Below are 19,512 nucleotides of genomic sequence, written 5' to 3'. Positions count from 1 at the left end.
AGTGACCAAAACAAAGCATTGGAAGTTTACTCAAAAAGAAGACTGACATTTGCCTGTTGTTGTTGTTGTTTTAGATCACATGGAGTAAAGTTTTGTTTGTTTATTTGCCTTCAAACCAATTCCCAAAAATTAGTGTTGTTAAGCATTTTAAGATTCAACATGATAGAGTTTTCTTTATTCTTGTATGTATACTCACAGCCTAGCCCATGTTCCTTACTGCACAGACTGGTCCTGGGAACAGCGGTGCTGTCTTTGGTTCCAGTTTGGAGCATCTGACCCGTTTGAGCAGAGGCCACATGGAGGGCACCTTGTAGGCTTGGTCCCCAGCGTCCAGGGAGCACTGTCACCTTCACAAAGTGGGCCCACGGGTCTTACTTCCCTCTACCCGAGAGGCAGTTCACTGCCTGTGACCATGGACCCCACCTTACAGTCAGAGACACAGGCTCCTGCCCAAGGACATGCCAGACTGAACCATTTATGTAGCATTTGCAAAGAGAAAGATTCAAAAGGAAAGTAAAAAATGGAGAAGGTGACAGATTAATACAGCAGAAGTTATGAAGGTGGAATGAGCATGGAGCAATTTGGGAGAACATTGTTCTAACCTCACGAGAGCAGGACAGGTGAGACTAGGAATTGGCCAGCTGCACAGGAAGCCTGAGAGGCAGAGTCCGGAAGAGCCCAGGGTGGAATTAGGAGCTGGGAGAGGTCCGTGTCCTTTCGGAAAGTCATTTGTCTTTCTTGCTCAATTTCCTCATCTCTGAAGTGACTTAAGTAACCTGTGTTTGTATCATTTAACCCATGCTTTTGTAGGGTGGCTACAATACTGTATTCATGCTGTAGGCCTTGGTTTAACCCATGTGTCATGACACTCGCAGACAGGTACACAATGCACACACATACAGGTGTACACACATGAGTACACTATACACTGATGCACATACACATTGTGTGAAGAGATCTGCAGGACAGCCCACATTGGGAAGCAGTAGGGCAGCCACACAATTACATTGTATTCCAACTTCTATGTACAAGAACAGATGGCTGGCCTTGAGCTCACCTGTCCTACCCGATTATTAACAAGCATGTTCCCTTATGTTCCCTTACAGGCTGGCAGTCTGGAGCCATGGGTGACTGGAGCCTTCTGGGGAGACTGTTGGATACAGCACAGGAGCACTCCACGGTTATAGGAAAGGTCTGGCTGACGGTTCTGTTCATCTTCCGAATCTTGTTGCTGGGGGCTGGGGTGGAGTCGGTGTGGGGAGATGAGCAGTCAGGTTTCACCTGCAACACCCAGCAGCCGGGCTGCATGAACGTGTGCTACGACAAAGCCTTCCCCATCTCCCACACCCGCTTCTGGGTGCTGCAGATCATCTTCGTGTCCACGCCCACCCTCATCTACCTGGGGCACGTGCTGCACATCATGCGCATGGAAGAGAAGAAGAGAGGCAGAGAGGAAGAGCAGGCAAAGGGAAAGAGCGACCATGGCCAGAAGGATAGTCCCCAAGTGCGGGACGACCAGGGAAAGGTCCGAATCGCTGGGGCCTTGCTCCGGACCTACATATTCAACATCATCTTTAAGATGCTGTTTGAAGTGGGGTTCATTGTTGGGCAGTACTATTTGTATGGCTTTCACCTGGAGCCACTCTACCGCTGTGACCAGTGGCCCTGCCCCAACCTCGTGGACTGCTTCATCTCCAGGCCCACAGAGAAGACCATCTTCATCATCTTCATGCTGGCCATCGCCTGCCTGTCCCTCTTACTCAACGTGCTGGAGATATACCACCTGGGCTGGAAGAAGCTTAAACAGGGCATGACCAACCACTATGACCCAGAGACCGCTGAATCCAGGGTGGGGGCCATCATATCTGGGGATGTGCCCCCACTCCCCTCCCACTAGGCCACAGACACTAGTACTATGGGGCGCCCTTCTACTACACGCACTCTGTCTCTTCCCTGGGATGGGCAACCATCATCATTCCAGGGCCTCTCCAGCAGCATCAGCCTTCAACATGGCAGCTCTTTCCCAGGCACAAGGGAAGGGCCACCCTGACAAATTCTACAATAGTAACCACCACCAGCAATGACAGGCAGTGTTGGGCCAACCAGGAGCCTGGGCAGCAGATTCTGTGAGGAAGGTCTCCCCACCTGTGTCCACATCCTCCTCCTTAACCCCTCCAGGCAGCCCCCTGCAATCCCCTCAGGAGGGCAGAGAAGGCAGCAAAGAATCTGTCGTGTGGAGAATGGGGACAGCAGCATCCGGGGAGAGAGCAGATTGGAAGTGACTCCTGTTGAGCGGCAGCGGGCAGTGACCCCGCTGTGGAGGTGCACATGCCGCCTGTGCTCCCCACAGACCCAGACGGTCAAGCAAGGCCAGTAAGGCCAGCAACAGTCAGGCCAGACCCAGTGACTTGGCCATGTAGTGGTGGCCTCCCCAGGTAGCTTTATAATGACCACCTTTCTAGCATCAAAACCAAAGTGCACTTCAAGCGAGCAGCTAGAGAGCCAGGGTGACAGAGAGCACTGGAGTGGGGGGGAGAAGACCACCGAGAGGTCAGGTTCGGTGTCGGTGCTTGCTGTCCTTAGCGCTGGAGGTGGAGTGGGGAGGGTGACGATGCTTTCTACGGGGGATGGGGCAAAGTGGCCAGTGCCCTTTACAGATATTCATGGTACCCAAGAGCCCAGAGCCAGGAGACCTTCTCGGGGGTTTCTGTCTCTGAGGCGGACTGCTCTGCGATGACAGAGGCAGGTGTCTGCAGTCACTTCAGTTTGGGGCCATTGGGTTTTCTGTCCTGAGCTCTCCGGAGCCTCTGGGCAGCACAGAAGGCATCGGTGGTGCTTAAGTATCTGTCTGATACTTTTAACTCAGAGTTGAAGTTCATTTCAGATATTTGCCAAACTGCACTGAAAGGAGACTGGGAGCAAGCCTATGTAGTGTCATTTGAGATTCTGAAATTGCATGTGAAGCCCCCATTTTAAAAGAAATGCTTTACCTTCATGAGTCAGTTCATTACTATGAGAAAGTACAAAATGAAATAAAAGCAGGGAAAAACTTAAGTGCCTTTAAATAATTGAAGTTCTAAAATGCGAGGTTAAAAGTAATTGCTGCTGCAAGGAAATTATTTATACAGGTGAATGAATAAACTACACTTTTTTAACAGTGCAAATGAACTTCATGTTTCTTAACCATTTTTTGTGGGCAGCCCAGTAGCTTTCTAGAGTGTAAATAAAGTTCTGTGCATTCACTCCCTGTGTAAGTGCATGTGTCATTTTGATTTGTCATCCCCCCGGGTGGCTGCTGTGACAGGGAAGGCTATTTGTGTGGGTGAGTGTGGCTAAAAGATGACAGAATTTCCTGTCCTGCACACACAGTGTCTGAACCGCAGAGCAGTGGTGGTGCTGTGTGATCCTCATCACACTTTTCACCTCCACCAGCCACCGCTTGTAGTTTTTATTCAGCAGAACACTGTCCACTGTCAATTAATCCATTTGTTTTTATGAATCCCTTTAATTTTCTGAAGATTCTTTTGTGATGAAAAGACTATGACTAATGTGAGCAGATAGCTCATTAGTGTGTTCAGCTGGCTGACTATCTCCCGAGCTTGAGCTAAGCTCACTTCCGACACATGTCCTGCAGTCTTCCGCAGACAGATGGACACGGAGAGGGAGGCAAGCCCCCCAGAGAGTATGTAATTGTTGTCTCGGGTCTCCCAGGGCTGGTGCGGAAGCACTGCCGCTGTGGGTGCCTGAGAGAAGCCGCCATCACACACAGGTGGCCCTCGGGTGCAGGCTGTGAGGCTGAGTTCTCTGGCTGAGAAAGGCCACTAGAAAGTCCTGTGTGAGCCGCACGGTGTCAGCGAAGCTGTGGTTGTTTAGAAAATGCAATAGCAGTCATCACACAGGGAAAGTGCAGCTCGTTGAATGAGTGTGAAATTTGTCCAGATTCTTAGGTTCTTCCCTGGAGACTGTTAATAATGATGATAAACTTTTTGGACCACAATTTGATACTGAGTGGGGTTGGAGTAGTGAGTGGCACTGTAATTGTGTTTAGTTTTTGAATTTTAAAATAGGATTTTATTCCCATATGTCACAAAGAGGCCACATTCAGTTGACCACAGTCTACTTGGCCCACTCAAAGCCTTGGTAGAATGTAAAATTAGATTCACCGCCTTGAAAAACCTGTCATTTATACAGAAATTAAATTCTGCAATAGTGCATAGGGGATTTCTGCAGGTGAATGTTCTCATTTCAGTTTCAATCCTGTGAGAAATGAAAGCTCATCTTACAAAGCTCATCTTTGAGGGATCTGTGACCCTGAAGTGGGGCTTCTCCCTCCCACTGAGAAGTGGGAAAGGTCAGTCTCTGTTCAACCCATCATTGTAAGCATCCAAATGTCAAGAGAAACAGAAATAGCCTCTCATTTTGGGCCAGATTCCAGATATTATTTTTTCTAATTATTTGGAAATTTCACTGAAATGATTTTCCTCTCAATGTAAAAGATTATTTTTTATCCTTAAGTTTGTTATGAAACCCAAATGCTATGTGTAACACATATTTTTATGATAATTTGTCATATATAAGGCAATTATGTTCTTCCATCCCTGCATTTAGAAGCCCAGCCATCCAGTTGGCACAGCACACTCTGAAAAAGATAAGAAAGGTCACTACATCACTACATTCACAGTGCCCAAATCCACTTTTTAAATTAGAAATCACCTCTTATAAAATCACTTTCTCTTTTTAAACTTTATTTGCTGAGTTATTCCTTTCCCCCATGAAACTGACAAAAGGATATCTTACATTAGAGAGAAAGAGAGAGAGAGAGAGAGAGAGAGAGAGAGAGAGAGAGAGAGAGAGAGAGTTAAAAATAGCAAGTCAGAATATTCTGATGTTCCCTGGCTTTCTTTGACCTTTAAATGGCTGCATCATAGAGTTCCCATACAAGAACACCTAGAATATGAATGCAGTCCAAACAATCTTTAAAAATTAACCTGATGAGATTAGGTCTCTTCTCAGTTTAGGTTTTTCTCCCTATTAATACTTTATTTAATTCTTTACTATTTCTAAATAAAATTTTTTATTTTAAATATTTTCTTCTGATATTTGTAACAACTCTTTAAAAACTCTAATAAGTCAAAGTTTTAAATAAATATAAGAGCTTTCAAATTCTTGTATATATTCCAATATCATTTATAAACTTAGTCATATGCTCTTAAACATTTTAACTACAAGTTTAAAATTAATTACACATTTTACATGAAAAACCTATTTTGCCAGATTCCCTTAAAGATGACAAGCATACAATCTCTCAGGAGGTGACACTGACAGAAGACAGGTCAGGGATTGCCTGGAATCAGGTTAAGGAAGGAGTAACTGTAAAACAGATAAGGAAACTACTGGTGGCTACACAAGTATAGACATTTTTCAAAATTCAATAAGCTGCACCTTAAAATAGACTTATCATATGTTACTTATATGCCCACAACATTGACCTAAGGGGGGAATATATATATATATATATGTGTGTGTGTGTGTGTGTGTGTGTGTACCCATACACATACAAATTATCAATGGATTTAAAATTTAAACTTAACACAAAAGGACTAAGTCTTCACTCTCAATGACTTTACCATCTCTACATTTAATTCTATACAGGTTTTTTTTAAGTAGTTGAGATGAGATCTGAAAGATGAGGTGTGAGGGGACACCAAGCTGAGGAACAGGAGGGGTCAGCTGAGGTTCTCCATCAAGAGGTATACAAGGCAGAAGTAAGCAGTCAGATGGCTCTTGAATTTCTGCCAGTTTTGGACCAGCTGTCACGAGATCTGCTGGTGGGGTAGGTGGAAACAGGGACCGTGCTACATGCCTGAAGACACAACTGAGTAAGAGAGACTGGCCAGAGGGAGTGTTCGTTTCCTGAGGCTGCTATGCAGATGGCCACAAACGCAGTGCCGTACAACAACACTGATCTACCCTCAGACAGTTCTGGGCGCAGAGGTCTGAGGCCAGTGTTACTGGGATAACACTTAGCTGTTGGCAAGGCTACCTCCTACCAGAGGCCCAAGGGGAAGATCTGTTCCTATTCCATTTCTGGAGGTTGTGGCATTCCCTGGCTCCTGTCAACACCCACTTCTGTGGTCACATTTTCTCATCTGTGCGACTGTCAAATGTCCCCTCTTATAAGGACACTGGTGGTTACAGGACTACCTCTCCATCTCAAGATCCAAAACTTAGTCACTTCTACAAAGTCTCTTTTGCCATATGAGGTCAGATTGCCACGTTCCAGGTTCCAGGATGTGATGTTACGGTGGCCACAGGTGAGCCCGGCAACAAGGAGTCGGTATTTTGGAGTGAAGAAGCACTTTCCGTGACCTGCCCAGACAGCTGCGTGTTTGACCTGGTCTTCCTCCAGTTTGTATTCATGGTGTGGTGCGGATAAAGTGTGTGTATTAGACAGATAATTCAGGATGGAAGGGACTGAACCATCTGGCCCATATCCAATCCGCAGAAGGCTTCACATAAATGAAATGTTACTTGGAAGCCCACTTTTTAAATGTTTCCAGAGAGGCCCACTTCACTGCGAAGCCCCCAGGGTGGAGCTGGCAGCCTCTCACTCACACTGAGCGGCAGGATGAGGACGCACCCCCATGGGGCTCCGGGTGAGCTGGAACCCCAAATGTCACACTGAAGGCGACCAGCTCCACCGGAGGTGGCCTCAGGCAGGCTATGCATTCGTCCATCAGATGCTCATGCCTGGGGCCAGACGGCTGCTGACAGAGTCTCTGGGGCCAATACAGACAGGGACCCTTTGCCCAGGTAGGGATACTGATAACATGACTGCCTCCTATCAGTTACTGCTCCAACAGCCTAGAGCAAGCATGTCCAACGCAAAGGCTAACACAGGCCAAATAAACACGGCTTAAGTTTATGTGGGCCGAAAAAACACAAAAGCTTGAATTTTCATATAAACGTAGATTTACTTCGATAGAGAAATGATGAATACAAAGGGCTGAAATAAATGAATAATAGTTAACATAAAATAATAGTACATTTTAATAAAAATTAATATTTTTTCTTGAACATTAACTTACCAGACACTGAATAACTGCACAAATTAATAAGTGTAACACAAATAAACCTATTTCCCTTGTATCCCGGAAGCGAAATATTCCTATTGCATGCACCAAATAAGTCAGTACAAGGCTAATGATGTGGTAACCGGCTGCTAAAATATTTGCTGCTAGTGTTAGTGGAGAGAAATGGGGCCCCTGTGCATAAGGCGCATAAGGAACATGGGGCCCCTGTGCAATATTATTATAGTAATCAGTCATTAGCGAATGTTGTAGTTAGTTATTAATGATTATGTATAACGGCATATTGTAAAAATTAAGTAACAAAATTTTTATTAAAATGATTCTTACATACCATTATATTGGCTGGGCTGCAAAAATATTCGTTGTGGTTCACAGGGCCCGTGGGCTGCAAGTTTGACATGCTTGACCTAGAATATCTGCTTTGGGACAGAAAGGCAGTCTTAGGGATCATTTCACTGGTCCACATGTGTCAAACACAAGGCCCGCGGGCCAAATCCGTCCCACCAGGCCTTGCAATGTGGCCCGCACCGCGCTGTCATCACTGCACTCCGCTGCGTTTCCATCACAATGACAGTTTATGACTGTTCAGTAAACCATTCGGCCCGCGATTTAGGCTGGATTTTAGATTTTGGCCCCTTCTCTGATTGAGTTCGACACCCCTACACTGGTCAGTAAGGTAGAAGGTGAAACTTGTAAGAAGATTCATACTCTATACCTCCATCCCATACTCAATATAGCTACTTTTATTTTTAGTTCAAAAGAAAATGTGCCAGACACACATCAGATTTTCAGAAAGTCTTTACTGAATGGACAAATGAATGACTATGGGTGTCTTCTCTTCTAAATTGTGACTTCTGTCTATCTGGGTGTGTGCCCTTCAGACACAGAATAAGGGAGACAGAAAATGAAGGAAGCCAATAATTCCAGTTTAGGTTGTTTCCTGAAACGACATGAGATCGGAAGTGCTTCTTCTGTGGCCTTGCTGTGGGTGTGTCTGATGCTTTGTAGCATTTTCATGGGGTGCCCAGTGTAACAGCTACTTCCTCAAAACTCAGCGACTGGAACGAAAACAGCGTATCATCCTACTTAGTGTCTGAGTGGATTGGGGAGTGGCTTAGCTGAATAGTGCCTTTGTGTTCTCACAGCATTGCAGTTGGCTTCTCCCAGAGTGAGTGATTCCCAAGAGAAAGCAAGGAAAAGCTGCCATTGGTCACACCATGTCACTTTTGCCTCACTTTGTCCACATTCAGCTATTCCGTTGGGGAGCAGAGTGTTAAAGAATTTCTGGATATTTTTCAAACAGTGCAGCCAGTCATAATCATAATAAAAGAAACCTATCATTCCCCAGAATGAGTATCCAATTTCAAATGTTTCTTCTCTGATGTTAGGAGCTATGTATCATTCTTTTTTTTTTTTATTAATATATATATATATATATATATATATATATATATATATATATATATAGTGTGTGTGTGTATATATATCTTATATATATATAGTGTGTGTGTGTGTGTATATATATATATATACACACTCTAGTGACCTTTTGTGAGAAATTGCACAAGACTCAGGAGCCCTCCCCTCCCTCCCCCTCCCCTTCCCTCTTCCTCCTCCACCCCCTCCTCTTTACCAATCTCCCTCCCCCAAAAATCAGGAGCCCTCCCCTCCCTCCCCCTCCCCTTCCCTCTTCCTCCTCCACCCCCTCCTCTTTACCAATCTCCCTCCCCCATGGCACAGTGGGGTGGGGGAGGGAGATTGGTAAAGAGGAGGGGGTGGAGGAGGAAGAGGGAAGGGGAGGGGGAGGGAGGGGAGGGCTCCTGAGTCTTGTGCAATTGGAGATTGGAGAGTCCTGGAGTGGCTCTCAGAGGCCCCACCTCCAGGCTGCACAGAGCAGCCACCAGCCCCACCCCCACTGTGTGCGCCACCATCTTGTGATGGTGTTATGGTGTGAGGGTCAATTTGCATACCACCTCTTTATTATATAGGATATATACATATTCTCTCCAATAAAAGAGAAACATGCAAATTGACTGTACCTTCGCTACACCACAAGCCACAGCCACCAGCCGATCAGGGTGAGCATGCAAATTAACCCAACCAATATGGTGGTTAATTTGCACATCCAGGCCAGAGTGAAGACTGAAGACAGCGTAGAAAGAAGCCAAGCGCGGCGGAGAAGCAAGCAGCAGGGTGGCGGAGAAGGGAGGGAAGCAGGAGGGGCAGCGGAGACGCAGCAGGAAGCCCTACCGCAGGAATCTTCCTGCAAGGGGCCTCCAGTATACAGATATTTAAATTTATTTCAGAGAGGAAGGGAAAGGGAGAGAGAGTTAGAAACATCAACGATGAAAGAGAATCATTGATTGACTGCCTCCTGCATGCCCCCCGCTGGGAATCGAGCCCGCAATCTGGGCATGTACCCTTAACTGGAATTGAACTAAGGACCCTTCAGTCTGTAGGCTGACACTCAATCTGCTGAGCCAAACCAGCTAGGGCTATCTTTACTATATTTACCATAAGTTTATTAGAGAAATGACCACTGTAGAGTATATCTGAATTTCCTTTTACAAAGTTGAAGTTAATAGCCCTCCCCCCAAAGAGAAGAAAATGTGTCTCAAAACTCATTTAAAAAAATTAAACTTCATGCAAAATAGATTAGTCATTGCTAATCATAAACCTAAAAAATATCCAGAAATCCTTGAAGAATTTCCTCTTAGATTTCTAACATTTGTAAGCAGGAGGAACTTTAAGAACTTTCCTAATTCTTTAACCCAAACATAGGGTAACTTTATTGGATCAGAAGCCCTGATCTTGTTATCTGGTTCTTTACATTCTAACATTCTAACACATTGGGCATCTCTTACTGAAAGATTACTTTGATTTCTACTACCTTCTTTTTTGTTAAATGGATGTATAATTGACATATAGCTTGTGTTCATTTCAGGTGTAGAACAAACAGTATCTTCTTTATACTTGTCCTTATTATCAGATTTTTAAAAAATGAGTTAATGTTGCTTTCATAATTTTTAAAAAGACTATTTTCATTTTTTAAAATTAACTTCAACCAGAAGAGAAGTTTATTTTGAAGTCACATTAATGATAGAAAAAAACCAAATACCATATATTCTTTAATTAAAAAAAAAATTATTTGTTTATTTTATTTTATTTTTATTTTTTTAAATATATTTTATTGATTTTTGTACAGAGAGGAAGGGAGAGAGATAGAGAGTTAGAAACATAGGTGAGAGAGAGAGAGCCATCGATCAGCTGCCTCTTGCACACCCCCCACTGGGGATATGCCCGCAACCAAGGTACATGCCCTTGACCGGACCCGGGACCTTTCAGTCCCCAAGCCGATGCTCTATCCATTGAGCCAAACCGGTTTCGGCTAATTAAAAAATTTTTAAATGGCTTTACTTGCTTCATGCATTCTGCTTCAAAAAACGTTTATTTAAAAAAAAAAAAAAAGTGGATAAGGCATCGGCCTGCAGACTGAAGGGTATCGGATTGATTCTGGCCACGGGCACATGCCCAGGTTGCAGGCTCAATCCCCAATAGAGGGTGTGCAGGAGGCAGTCGATCAATGATTCTCTCTCACCATTTATGTTTCTCTCTCTCTGAAATCAATAAAAGTATCTAAAAAAAAAAAAAAAAAAAAAAGCTTCTTTCTACGCTGTCTTCACAAACTGAAGGCTAATGGGCCAAATTTGCCCTCAGAGGACTTTTCTGGCCATGTAGAATGAGTTTTCAATATTAAAGTGTGGGGCCTGGGGCGGGGGAGCAGCCACACTACACACCTCCTGGACTGTGCGGGACCAGGGAGGGGCACTGTATGCCCCTGTCTGACAGCTCTGTCCTATTCCTCCAGGTACCCCAGGTGAACAAAAAGAGGGCAACATAGTAGACCCAACAAGTTAAGGTGGTTACTCAACAGGCACGACAAGCCCACAGGATGGTCTGGTCCTAAATTCCAACTGGACAGGTCATCGTGGATAGTCACGTATCAGGCCTGCAGTTTCCTTAGTAAAAGGTCAATCTTTGCCTTAAGTGAGCCCTGTACACTGTTCTGCATCTAAGATAACATACCTTTCAAATGTCAGAGTAATTTTCCTTTCCAGGCTCTGCGAAGGCATAACCTCAGGCACGAGAGCATAAGATTGCAGAGCTTCTCATTGTTATCTTGTTGCCCACATACCATCTCTGTGCTGTAAATGTTAAGTGATAACTCTCCTGCACTCACCCTTGTAAAAGTATGTGTGTCTCCATTTTGCCTTTTGTCTGACCCTAGAGACTTCCCCATTTGCTTTCTACCTCCTCCTTAATATACCATGGATGAATTTCATGTAACTTCCTTATGTTTTCACCTTTGATTCTACTGCATAAAATAAATAGCAAAACTGCATTTTCCCACAGCATTTCCTCAGTCTGCTGAGATCTAGCTCTGGGCATGTCATAAAAATTTTGGCTCAAATAAAGTACAAAAGTTTTCTATGGGTTTGGATGTTCTTTTGTGGTCTTGTTATTGACCGGAAGCCCCGCCTCCGTTATTCACAGGGCGAGTGTGGTTCCTGCCAGGACCTGCTGGCAGCCTTCATGGGAGGCACCTGTCCAGCAGCGATGCCCTTTGAAGGGCACTTTCCCGGGAGCTGCAGGTCTCAGGCCATCGTGGGCTTGCAGTTTGGTGCCCCTTCTACAAAGCAGGGGCTTTCTGGTGACGGGTCCTGACTTTCTGGTATATTCCAGGTTTACAGCTGGCTGCTAATTTGGCTCTGAATTCCTCTGTGCCCTGGGGAGCCCTGGCCAGCCTTTTTCTAGGTGAATATTGTATAACTTTTAACGCATTTTCAAAGTGGTGAAGTGCTGGGAGTGGCGCTGGCCACGGTGGTGGTAGATGGTAGATCAGTGCCCTGCTGTCTTGATGATGCTGCAGCAGGCACCAGTTTATTCATTTGTAGTCTTTGCCATCTTACAGACTTGCTGGTTTTTTTTTTATTTTATTAGAAAAAATATTGGAAACTGCAGATGAGAGCTTGGGTAACCTGGGACCTGGCATAGTTCAAATTGGCACAATGGCAATCTCTGTTCTTTATATAAAAAGATGCTGGGATAGTCTAGGGCTCTGCTCTGGAGCAGATCCAACTTTTAGGAAGGTCTTCTTTGCTCTCTTAATAGAAGGCTGGAAGTATAGAAAACCATGATTGTATTTTCGTAACTTACAGGAAAACGAGTGAGTAAAGATTAAAATTAAAAAGCGAAATTTTGGAAAATGTGTTAAGAATGGCATGTAAGCCGAAATTGGTTTGGCTTAGGGATAGAGCATCAGCCTGAAAACAGAAAGGTCCCAGGTTCAATTCCAGTCAAGGGCATGTACCTTGGTTGCGGGCCCATCCCCAGTGGGGGTTGTGCAAGAGGCAGCTGATAGATGTTTCTATTTCATCGATATTTCTAACTCTATCCCTCTCTCTTCCTCTCTGTAAAAAAGTCAATAAAATATATTTAAAAAAAAGAAAGAATGGAAATACATTTTAACTTGAAAATGTAAACCCAGTGGATCTCAAAAAATGTTAATTCTATTATTCCTCTTAGGTTTTCACTGAGGGTAAATCTGTGTTCTTTGTCATACACAACTCCTCCTCCTCCCAAAAAATCTGACCATGCATTTGGGATTAAAGCAACTGCTATCATTGATTCCTTTATTAACCATAATAAAGTTCTTTAAAATTGTAGTTTCTGGTTAATTTGTTTCTGAATAAATTAGAATACAATAAAAAGTTGTGTTTAATTTATTGTTTTCTCTCTCTTTTAAAATATTATAAGAAGTAGATTATCAACTGAATTTCTTTTTTCTGTTTAGTGAAGTGATCTGCAGAGGTACCATTTTTTTAAAATTATTTTTTCAATAGAAAATATGCATTCTATAGTAATAGTGATAACTTGTAGAACCTGTAGAAGTCCAATTCTGAACATTGTTGAAATAATTCAATTTAAAGGCATAATAAATTTTGGTTTTCCTTTGTTCATGTATTATGGCAAATATATCTGCTCCACCTCATATATATTAAATATTAGAAATAATATCACTCATTCTCTAAAAAATATTTTTTAACAGAATTTAAGTAAATAAAGACGAGAAAATGGTAATAATTAAGAATATGATTGAAATGAAAAACTGTCATGTTTAACTTTAAAATGTTAAGGTTTATATTAAGAGCATCATTGTCTTCTTTCAGATCAATTTGCGCCTCACCTTGGTTAGCGGAAAGACAAAAGAGTTCCTGTTTTCTCCAAATAACGCTGCTTCTGACATTGCCAAGCATGTGTATGGCAATTGGCCAATGGGTGAGTGGTTTTTCCTATTGAGAATGAATAATGTTACTTCTCCATGCCCTTACCTTATTTCACAAACATTTTTTTTAAAAGTTTTAATATATAAGAGATAAAAGAACAAACTAATTGAGGGTATAAGGATCAAAGGCAAAGGGAACCACTGTAAAGGTAAAGCTACCTCACTGCAAAATGGTAAAGGAGTCTCTTCGCCAAGTCCCTGTTTTTGATTTAGAACTGCTTGATGTAAATGAAAACTATTTTGTAAAAGTAAAACACAATGCAGCTAACATACACTTTCATATAAATAAAACCATTTATACTGAGATACAAAGTAAAGGGAAAGAAAAACTACTTTAACAGATTATAATATACTCTCTTTGATCTATACATAGCCTATTTAAAAATGAATTTGACACAAAGTTAATTTCTAATTCATGTCACTTATTTGTTCTCTGAACTACTAAAAGGTCAAGAAGGTATAAAGTTCAGTTGTGTTTTGCATTTTTAAGCCAGTGTTCATGACGCCAGCATTTTTTTGGAGGGTGTACGTGTATCATTCCTTCCTTTCTCTGGCTCTTTTCTGTGTAATGAGACTCTCTTGCTATCTTAAAGTGATATGTGCTTCCTTTGAATTTTCCAAAAGTCATCTTGACCCTTTTATGGCTTCTACCATAATGATATGATTGTTTCAGCTGATTTCACTTAATTTTACTAGCCAAAGCAATTTGGACTTTTAAAGGACAAGACTTGTTACAAAAAAGAACATGGTGTATACAAATGAACAAATTACATCAGTGTCTCTCAACCTTAAATAATATATTTTTAGAAGAAAAAAATTCTTGTAAATTCCCTTGTGCTGAATTAAGTTGTTTTTATTATAATGTTTATCTTAAAGATAGAAACATGAAACCAGTTAAAACTCTTTATCTTTATTAACTCATATACTTAACTAAAACAGATCCATAAGGAAAATGCAAACATAACTCTAAAACCAATAATATTCAAATTAACAACATTACTGTGCCCTATGATGTATTTTTAAAAAAACCAACTTAAGGCTGAAACCATAAGTATGGTACTGTTGAGATGGCATGCATGTGTTCTTGCTTGGGGACTGAGGACCCAGTCACCACAAAACCTCCATTCACACAGTGTACCAAATTGTCATTCAGCCTTCACTCAGCAACAATTGATTGATTATGTGTTAAGTCAACCTCTGTTATTTCATTGCTAGCTCCTTGGCAATTAAAGTTAAGTCCTACTTGACACTAGTTCAACCACAAACTTAAACACATACATGGCTTTAAAATCCAAAGGCTGTATACTTGGTTATAAAGTGATTATGTGAATTATATAGAATATTTCTTCCAGATTATCATTAAAATGAAAACACAATTTAAAAATTCTTGAAGAGGATTTTCAGACCCTAAGAATATGTCTTTGTGGATTCATAAATCTGAGTCTAAGAAACACTGAAGAAAGAACAAATAACTAGATCTTTCTTCCCATTGAAAATCAAGGGTCAAGTCAGTGCTAGTTCTGAATCAGGGAGCTACTGAAGCTAAAGATCATAGGTAAGAAGGAATTTCAGAAAAGATGAAATGGGCTAACCTTGGGGCTCTTGGGATATTGGAATTTCCTCATAGCCAGGAGCCAGGCAGGACAGATAGCTGTCAGTATGAAAAGCATTTTTGAAATACCTTTCTAGTAGTGATGTTTTACTGAGTATTACACAACATTACTTTTGTGATTTTGGAGGAAAATGATGGTAAAGATTTTGACTATGGATATTGTAAAAAATACTACACAAGACAAAAAATGGTAATTCCTTTAAAAAATTTACTTTATTTGGGCCACATTATAACTTGAGGTAAAAGAAATACTTTTATCTGCATAATTGTTTGACTTGGATATTAAAATTAATTTTAACTCCTTATAATATCCCGACTAATGGTAAACCAAGGTAAGACCCACATGCATGTATTTGCTATATATAGTTTCTCAAATGAGTGAGCCATCTACCAGCATTGGAAATTGATTGTATCAGTCCTATGGTATTTATTTCCATAAAAAAAGTTTTTGAGCTTGGCCTTTTCTCAGTCTGCCAGTTGTAGTCAGCAATTTCAGATAATGCAAGGAATAAAAATAAATAATTTAAATTTCATTTTATATAAATATAAAATATTTAAGTTAAAAATATAGTTCTAAATTGTATCACATAATACACAAAAGGTCAGCAAATGTAAATATTTATTGGTGCTAATAATAAAGGTGAAGTAAATGTTAAATCAATCAAACAAAATAAATACTTCATTCAATTTATTTATTTATTTAATCCCCACCTGAGGATATTTTCCTACTGCTTTTTAGAGAGTGGAAGGGAGAGGGAGAGACAGAAAAATGTCAATGTGAAAGAGACACATCGATTGCCCTGCATGCTCCCAAGCAGGGTCAGGGATGGAGTCTGCAACCTGCAACCGAGATACATGCCCTTGACTAGAATTGAACCTAAGACCCTTCACTCTGCAGGCTGACATAATGAGCCCAAGTGGCTAGGGCTATACAATATATCGGGTCTAGTAATAATTAATGTCGTTTTTAAACATTCGTTTAAAATCTTGCTTGGCGTTGACTTGTATTGACATAACCTTCAAACACGTGGTATCTACAGAACGTGTGAAGTGCAATTAACAAGTTTTGCTTGAAAAAGTTTGTGTTTGGTTTGGTTTTTGTTGCAAAAGTAGGGCTAAGAAGATGGCGGATGAAGAGCATATTCGGCACTGCATGCTTTACGAGTTCCAATTAGGAAGAAAAGCAAGTGAGGCTGCAAAAAACATCTGTAGTGCTCTTGGTCAAGATGCAGTTAGCGCCAGAAAATGCCAGCGTTGGTTTGAGAAATTTCGCGAGGGAAATTTTTCGTTAGATGACAAGAGTGGTCGAGGCCGTGTGTCCAATTTTGATCAAGAAGCTCTTCAAGCTCTTTTGGTGCAAAATCCTCAAATTACCCAACAAGAGCTTGCGACAACTTTAAATTGTTCACAAAAAACAATTTCCAATCAATTGCGTGCACTTGGCAAAGTCCAAAAGTTTGGAAAATGGGTTCCTCATGAGTTGACCGACAACAACCGTAATCAAAGAGTCACAATTTGCAGTTCGCTCCTCTCTCGTCAAAACAGTTTGCCGTTTTTAGAGCAAATTGTTACTGGAGATGAAGAATGGGTGCTGTATGTTAATTTGAAAAGGCGGCCTCAATGGTTGGACAAAAATGAGGCTCCGCAGCCCACGCCAAAACCTGACTTGCATGCGAAAAAAGTGATGTTGTGTGTTTGGTGGAATTTTAAAGGAATTCTTCATTATGAACTTTTACCATCTAACCAAACCATTACAAGTGCAGTGTATAGTGCCCAATTGGAAAGGTTAGCCCAAGCTTTAAGAGAAAAAGAACCCGCGCTGATTAATCGGAAGGGCGTAATTCTTCACCACGATAACGCACGACCGCATACTGCAAGAATCACTGCTGAAAAACTGCGCCAGTTGGAATGGGAAGTTCTCCCTCAACCTGCATATTCTCCTGATATTGCCCCTTCCGATTACCGTTTGTTTCGTTCTTTGCAAAACTTTCTTCTTGGAAAAAAATTTAATAATGAAGAATGCCTCAAAAATGCATTGACCGAATTTTTTGCATCAAAATCACAAGAATTTTACAACAGAGGGATTAAAATGCTTCCTGAGCGTTGGGCACAAGTAGTAGAAAACAACGGCAACTATATTGTTGATTAAATTTTGTTGTATTGTTTAAATAAATTCGATTTAAAAAAGTATTAGAAAACGACATTAATTATTACTAGACCTAATATTTTTAGAAGCAATTGGATTTTCTTGGTATGATATTATACAGTTTAGTGAAATATTGGTGTGTTTTTTTTAATCCTTATCTGAGGATAAGTTTATTGATTTTATGTGTTTTTTTAAAATAAATCTTTATTGTTCAGGTTATTACAGTTGTTTCACTTTTTCCCCCCATAGCTCCCCTCCACCCGGTCCCCATCCCACCCTCTGCCCTTACCTGCCGCCGCCCCCTCTCCCCACCCCACACACACTGTTCTCATCCATAGTTGTGCAATTTTTGTTCAGTCTCTTCCTGCACCCCCCACATCCTTCTCTCCCTGAGAATTGTTAGTCCACTCCCTTTCTATGGCCTGGATTCTATTATATTCACTAGTTTATTCTGTTCATCAGATTATTTTTTCACTTGATTTTTAGATTCACTTGTTGATAGATACGTATTTATTCTTCATAATTTTTTTTATTTAAATATATTTTATTGTTTTTTTACAGAGAGGAAGGGAGAGAGATAGAGAGCTAGAAATGTCGATGAGAGAGACACATCGACCAGCTGCCTCCTGCACCCCCCCACCGGAGATGTGCCCATAACCAACGTACATGCCCCTGACCGGAATCGAACCTGGGACCCTTCAGTCTGCAGACCGATGCTCTACCACTGAGCCAAACCAGTTTTGGCTGTTCTTCATAATTTTTATCTTTACCTTTTTCTTCATCTTCTTCTTCTTAAAGAATACCTTTTAGCATTTCATATAATACTGGTTTGGTGGTAATGAACTCCTTTTGCTTTTTTTTTTTTTATCTGTAAAGCTCTTTATCTGACCTTCAATTCTGAATGATAGCTTTGCTGGGTGGAGTAATATTGCTTGCAGGTTCTTGCTATTCATCACTTTGAATATTTTTGCCACTCCCTTCTGGCCTGCATAGTTTCTGTTGAGAAATCAGCTGACAATCATATGGGTTCTCCCTTGTGGGTAACTATTTTTCTCTTGTTGCTTTTAATATTCTCTCTTTGTCTTTTGCTCTTGGCATTTTAATTATGCTGTGTCTTGGGGTGGTTCTCTTTCGATTCCTTTTGTTCTGGGTTCTCTGCACTTCTTGAACTTGTAAGTCTATTTCTTTCACCAGGTGGGAGAATTTTTCTGTCATTATTTCTTCAAATAGGTTTTCAGTATCTTGCTCTCTCTTCTTCCGGCACCCCCATAATTCAGATGTTGGTATGCTTGAAGTTGTCCCAGAGGCTCATTACACTATCTTCATATTTTTCAATTCTTTTTTCTTTTTGCTTTTCCAGTTGCGTTTTTTGCTTCTTCATGTTTCAAATCTTTGACTTGATTCTTGTGATCCTCTAGTCTGCTGTTGGATCTCTGTATATTATTTTTAATTTCAGTTAGTGTATGCTTAATTTCTAGTTGGTCCTTTTTCATATCCTCAAGGGTCTCACTAAATTTATCGTCAGTTTCTAGAAAATTCTTGAAAAACCTTATAACCATGGTTTGAACTCTATATCCAGTCATTTGCTTTTCTCCACTTCTTTCATTTGTGACCTGTTTCTTTGTCTCTGCATTTTGGCTGCTTCCCTGAATTGATAGAGTGGCCCTGTGTGCTAGGTGTCCTATAGGGCCCCGTGGCTCAGCCTCCCCAGTTACCTGAGGTGGACACTCTTGGTGCACCCCTTTGTGGGCTGTGTGCACAGTCTTGCCGTATTTAAGCCTTGATTGTTGTTGGTATCACTGGGAGGAATTGACCTCTAGGCCAATTGTGTTTACGATAGGAGAACTTCTGTGCTGGAGACACCTTTATGAAGCAAGACTTGCTTCAGTGGGGCTTTGGTGCTCACTGAGTCTGCCCTCTGAGTGTGTCCCTTATGGATCTGAGGAGTTGTAATCTGGATGGTCCTACTCTGACCCCTGGGTACACTGGCTCTTGGATCTCCAAGGAGGTGCTAATTTAGCTTCTGCCTGAGGCCACCCAGCAGGAGCTATGGAGAAATCTGCAGATTCCTCTTCTTTGTTTGGGTTTTGGAGGTGCCCAGATGAGGCCCAGTTGTGAAGAAATGCAAGCTGATGCAGGGCTGTAGGCCTACTATTGGATGTTCTGGGTCTCACTGACTCAGCTGCAGTTTGTTAGATAAGTTTAGATTTCAAAGGACCTGGCCATTCATATGCAAAAGCCTCTGCACACAGCTTGGATGGGATGGACTCTCAGGGCACAGCAAACAGCAATGGCTTCCCAATAGCCCTGCTCTAAA

At 41.6% G+C, this 19,512-nt stretch overlaps 1 protein-coding gene across 1 annotated transcript; it reads left to right on the top strand.

Moving 5' to 3' along the window:
* The first annotated feature begins 1,112 nt into the window (after positions 1–1,112).
* LOC118729423 (gap junction alpha-3 protein) lies at positions 1,113–2,082 on the top strand. The gene has a single exon (XM_036456944.2). The coding sequence runs from the start codon at positions 1,124–1,126 to the stop codon at positions 1,895–1,897; it is 774 nt and encodes a 257-aa protein (XP_036312837.1). The 5' UTR covers positions 1,113–1,123; the 3' UTR covers positions 1,898–2,082.
* The last annotated feature ends 17,430 nt before the right edge of the window (positions 2,083–19,512 follow it).

Source organism: Pipistrellus kuhlii, unplaced genomic scaffold (assembly GCF_014108245.1).
Source record: "Pipistrellus kuhlii isolate mPipKuh1 unplaced genomic scaffold, mPipKuh1.p scaffold_m20_p_3, whole genome shotgun sequence".
NCBI classification, from domain to species: Eukaryota; Metazoa; Chordata; class Mammalia; order Chiroptera; family Vespertilionidae; genus Pipistrellus; species Pipistrellus kuhlii.
Note: the sequence above shows the minus strand (reverse complement) of the source record. Positions and strands in the feature narration are given on the sequence as shown.